General features: G+C 59.4%; 1 protein-coding gene across 1 annotated transcript in view; it reads left to right on the top strand.

Moving 5' to 3' along the window:
• MESP1 (mesoderm posterior bHLH transcription factor 1) overlaps window positions 1-961 on the top strand; it is a 1,990-nt gene extending 1,029 nt beyond the window's left edge. Inside the window, exons 2-3 of the mRNA XM_081829700.1 lie at window positions 1-276; window positions 601-961. The exon at window positions 1-276 is cut by the window's left edge and continues 31 nt beyond it. Coding sequence (XP_081685826.1) covers window positions 1-276; window positions 601-675 — 351 coding nt within the window. The 3' untranslated portion in view covers window positions 676-961. The remainder of the gene's footprint in view (window positions 277-600) is intronic.
• Window positions 962-5,483: the final 4,522 nt, after the last annotated feature.

Here is a 5,483-nt window from a genome sequence, read left to right as displayed (position 1 = left end):
CGCAGCGGCGCGGCGGCGGCGGCGGCGGCACCTCGGGGCTGCCCGCTCTGCCCCGACGGCGGCCCCGCGCAGGCGCAGGCGCAGACGCAGACGCAGGCGCAGGTGCAGGCGCGCGCCCCGGGCCTGGGCTCCGCCGCCGGCGCCGCCGCGTCGTGGGGGTCCCCGCCGGCCTGTCCCGGAGCACTAGCGGCGCCCGAGCCTCGAGAACCGCCGGTGCTTTACGACGAGGCAGCGTGTCCGGAATCGCTGGCAGTGGAGCTGAGCCCCTCGTCTCCGGTTAGTACCTCCTTCCCGCGCAGGACTCCCTCCCGGCGCCGTCGTGGGTGGTGCTACCTGCTGTCCCCGTCCCCGGCGTGCAGCTCCCCCTGCGGGGGCCACTCCCCCTGCGGCACCCCCACCGGCAGCCTGGCCCGGTCTGCATGCTGTCGGGAGCAGCTTAACTGGTGTGCCCGGGGCGCTCAAGCGGGGAGGGGAGGGAGAGGACACGCAGGGGACAGGGTCCTGTTCTCCGCCAAAGGTCCCCTGAGAGTGGAACGCATGAGCGCGGACACCCACCCTCAGCGGCCAACGCGGACGATAACCTGTTCCCTCTCTCCGCAGCTCTTTCCCGGCGACGTGCTGGCCCTGCTGGAGACCTGGATGCCCCTTTCGCCCCCGGAGTGGCCGCCGGCCTGAATAATTGTAGTGACGACGTGCAGCTGGCGCCCTGTCTGTGAGCATCGAGGCCTTTTTGGCCTCGGCACCTTCAAAACGGCCCCTCTCCCGACTCCTTTCCTGGGAGGGGGCCCCTGCGGTACCGGCGTCCGCATTCCTGAGAGTGAGAGCCTGTCCCCACCCAGGACGGCCCTCCTCAGCCCCTCCCGCAATGGAGGGACCCATAGATAGACCCTCGGAGGCCGGCAGGGGTGCCTGCCTAGTATGTATTTATTTATTTGTGAATAAACTCTGTTGGTGTCATTGACCGTTTCTTCTTCCTCTACTTGGGCACAAAGCTCCCCTCCCCCCCAAAGAAGAACCTAGGAGAATCAAGAGGGTCTCTTGCAGTCTTCAGCCCTCCAAGCACACAGGCTCAGGCCCTTTCCTCCTTGCCCCCAGCCCTGGCTTAGCATCTCCTGATCCGGGAAGGTCAGCGTGGAAGGGGGAGGTGCTGCATATGAGGACGTGGTAGCAGGTGGAGTCTGCCCATCTTTTCTTTGAACCTGGTGGGATCTGGGTAAACCTAAGTATCTCTGCAGAAAATACATTTCTGTTAGTACTTACTATGCGTCAGGGCCTTTATACATTGTGTCACCAGATAACCATTTTACAGAAGAATAAACCAAGGATCGGCACTTAAGCCCTGATACGAATTCATATCAGGGCAGGGTCTGAGGGGACACCAGCTACCAAGGGCTTATTTCATGTGTCCCAAGCCTTTTCTCCCCTTGTGCTAGAGCATCATGGCTTGGACCTTGGGATTTTCTCATCTCCCTTCACTCTGGTTTCTCTCCCAAGTGGTTTAGGGACATAAACTAACATCAGTGAGTCAGTGCCGGGCTCATGTAACTGTGAGCTCCTAGCGGCCTAGCTAGGGTGGAGAGGCTCATGGGGGTTGCATCCAGATCCACACAGCTGACCTGGAACCACACTCCTGTCTACACTGCTGGGTTCTGATCAGGGACACGTTGTATGGGGAAGAAGAAAGCCTTGACCCTAAAGGAGCCTGGCCTCGCTCAAGGGGTCTGGGAAGCAGTCAAGCCTTGGGGGGAAGGTGAGATGGGGCTAGTGGATGTAGCCTCTGCCCAAAGGCCCTCTGTGGATGGATACCAAGTTCTCCCCTCTCCCTCAAGCATCTTTGAAATACAGGCCTTGGTTTTTATTTTTTATAAGAGCTTTATTGAGATACAATTTATGTATCATAAAATTCAACTTTGTAATTCAGTGATTTTAGTGTATTCATAGAGTTACGCATTCATCACCACTGTCTAAATTGAGAACATTTTTTTAAGATTTTGACAGAGAAAGCACAAACAGGGTTGCTGCAGAGAGAGAGGGAGAAGCAGGTTCCCCACTGAGCAGGGAGCCTGATGCGGGGCTCGATCCCAGGACCCCGGGATCATGACCTGAGCCGAAGGCAGAAGCTTAACGGACTGAGCCACCCAGGTGCCCCTAAATTGAGAACATTTTCATCACCCCCAAAAGAAACCCCGTGCCCATTAGCAGGCACTCCCCCGTTATCCCATTCCCCCCACCCCCAACCCAGCACACTCATCTCCTTTCCGTCTCCATAGATCTGCCTGTTCTGGACATTTTGAATGAATGGAATCACACAACATGAGGCCTTTTGTGTCTGGCTTCTTTCGCCTGTCATAACATTTCCAGGGTTTATCCCTGTGGTCTCCTGCATCAGTACTTCTTACTGCCCAGTGATACTCCATTGCACGGACATGCCCCGGCTTATCTGTTTAGCCGTGGATACTGATAGGTTTGTTTGGAAACCACCTCAGAGATCATTTCCAGTGTTCGGCCCGGCCGGGAGGCACGGTAACTCAGAGCGGGCCGGCGACACTGCTGTGTCATTCAGTCGGCCAGGCGCACCCTGGCCAGCATTTGGCCGCGGAGAGTGGGATCCAAAAGCAGAGGCTCTGCAGGGGGGCAGACCTCACACCTCCACCGACCACCCCCTTTCCCACACCTCCCCTCCCATCTTGCTTTCCCCTCCCAGGACCCTAACCGGAGCAGAGTGGGAAGTCCTTTCCAGGGGCCTAGCCAATTTAGAAAATCTGTTTGCATGGCAAAGGCCCTGTGGTTTAGGATGGGGAATTAAAGTTATTAGCAAGTCTTTTCACAGATAAGTGGGGCTCATTGGCCAGCGCCCTCCCCTGGGGCGAGCCTGGCCTCCCTCTCTCGGAGCCGGGAGCGGCCCAGTGTTTATTAGCACCTGGGTGTGAATTTTCATTAACACGTCTCTGCTAATAAGACAGAGGACCGGGCATGGGAAGGGGTCTCCTCGCACCGCTCCTGCGCCTGCGCCCCCTTGCTGGGCCAGTGCTCCCCGCACCCGATCCGAGGCACTGGGGCGGCCAGCGGCTTCCAGGTAGATGAGAGCCTGTGCTCTCTCGGTTCTCCGCCCACCAGCCTGTGAGGGCGGCCAGCTGGTGGGGCCGTGTTAAGGATGGGAACGTGCAGTAAGGAGAGGCTAACGAACGCGCCCAGGCAGATGGTCAGGGGCAGCGTTGGATGGCGACCCGACGGGAGTGCAGCTTCCCCGGGGTGCACACACAGCTGAACACCAGCCTGTCTCGAGGACGAGGACGAGGGTACTGGGTGGTGCCCCCCCCGGGGGGCCCTGGCAGTGGGGGGCGCGCGCCTGCTGGGAGGCGGGAGCCGGAGGCCGGCATCAGCACGGGGTGCCCCACCGGGCCACTGGCGGGTGCTGCCTCCTCCTTGGGGAGCTGCTTTCACGGCTGGCCGGCTCGGAACCCAGCGGGCGCAGGCCCACGGAGCGGCTCCCGCCAGCCAATCTGGGTGGTAAGGGCTTTAAATTCAGCGCCGGACCTCAGGTCCTTTGAGCCCGGGAGCCGCAGGGGAGGTGGGCAGGTGGGTGGGCTTAGGCCTATTTTACGGAGCGGGACACGGAGCACAGAACCCGGGGAATCGTTCACAGAGCTAGTGCCTCGCCGTCAGGGCGGGGACAGCGGTGGGTGGTGGTTGACACATCAGGTCCTGGCAGGCGCGTGCGTGCGTGCGTTGGGAGGTGCAGAATGAGGGCCCTCACGCTCCTTGGCCGCCCATGCGATTGCTAGGAGGGAAGCTGCTTCTGCTTGCTGAGCAGGGATGTTGATCCCGCTGAGAAGGCTGCACTGTGTGGGTGCTGATGCCGATGGGCCACATCCTAAGGAGGGGCAGCTAAGCTGATGGTTTTATAGCCAAGACATTTATTTACTCAAGGATATGCTACATGGGTCACCATATGAACCCCGGGGGGGAGGAAGAGGGCAGTGGTCATGGTTGTCTGTCAGCGGTTGGGAGGGGATAGGACTGAGGCTGGGCCAGGCCTCGTGTGCCTGGGTGGTGCGTCTGGAGGAGGCTGAGCCCAGATGTCCCTCTGGCCACGTGTTGCTAAATAAAGAGGGCCATCTGAGGGGCACACTGATGCGCCAGGCTTCTGAAACAGCCTGTATCTGGAGAACCAGGGTAGCACAGGGCTGCGGAGGGCAGCTAGGCCGAACTGCAAAGCCCCTGCTTATCCCAGGGCGAGGCCAGGAGCCACCTTGTCCACCCCACTCCCCAGATGTCATCCCTGCGTTTGCACAACGCTGAGCGTGATGCCTCCTAACTATGGCACCTTGGGCACTCCTTTGACTCACACTACTTCCAACAGTCCCCTGAGAAGACCCAAGGTTCTCTTTCTTAGAGAGAGAGAGTGAGCACACTTGTGTGCCAGCAGGGTGGGTGAGGGGGAGAATCTCAAGCAGACTCCCCCCGAGATCATGACCAGAGCTGAAATCAAGAGTTGGACATTTAACTGAGCCACCCAGGCAGCCCGAGGAGACCTAAGGTTCTTGGTCCTTCTGAGGGGTTCTGTCACCCAGTGGGCAAGGACCTCTTTTGGGGACCCCTGGCACCACCCGCTCAGCCCCCAGTGGCGCACCAGCCCTGAGTGGGGCTAGAGCCGTGGGTCCCCCGCTCAGCGCTGCTCAGGCCTCTTCTGCCCAGCCCTGGGTCCTCTGCCCTCCTCCCCTCCTGGCATATGAGGCTCCTTGTGAATGCCCCACCTCCCCTCCCCCCACACACTAGGCAACGAGGTGGCCTGGGCGGGCAGGGCATGACTTTGGAGAGGGGGGGCAGGGCCAGCTCAGCACCCCTCCTGCCTTCTTCCCATGTGACCTGGCATTTCCCTGTCTTCAGACGGCTCTCCCCTCCTTAGTTTGGGTGGGCGTGACCTCCATGTCCCTCCAGGGATGGGCCCGTGTCACAGGCCTGCACGGTCAACCCCTGAGTGCTTCAGGAATGTGACCACACTCAGACCAGTGAGAAGCAGGCTTCGGACTTTGCTGGAACCGTCCAGAATGGGACACTGGCTGTGGGTGCTGTTGCGGGTCATGCTGCCAGCCAAGCAGAGGGCCTCCCTTTTTAAAAAGGGAACCAAAACCGCCATGGAAAGAGAGTGCTGATGTTCTCCCACACCTGGACCCAGCCACGTGGAAAGCATCACGCCTGGATTTTTACATTACATGAGCCAACCCGGAAGTTCATTTGAGTTGAGTCTCTGACACTTGCTGTTGCAAAAGTCCTTTAGGACTTGACACAGGCTGTCCCAGGCCGTGTACCCTGAGCCTCAATTTCCCTTCTGTGAAACGTGGATAATGATAACCTCTCCATTTCACAAGGTTACTTGAGGCGCACAGGTCAAGCCCACAATCACAGTAGTGGCCCCTAAACGTTCGTCCCCTGTCCCATTTGGGTGGTGTGTAAGGCCACGGCCATCATCCTAAGTTTTC

This window comes from Leptonychotes weddellii, chromosome 9 (assembly GCF_054177405.1).
Source record: "Leptonychotes weddellii isolate Sample4059 chromosome 9, ASM5417740v2, whole genome shotgun sequence".
Taxonomy (NCBI): Eukaryota; Metazoa; Chordata; class Mammalia; order Carnivora; family Phocidae; genus Leptonychotes; species Leptonychotes weddellii.
The sequence above is the reverse complement of the archived record's forward strand: the minus strand, read 5'-3'. Positions and strand labels throughout refer to the sequence as shown.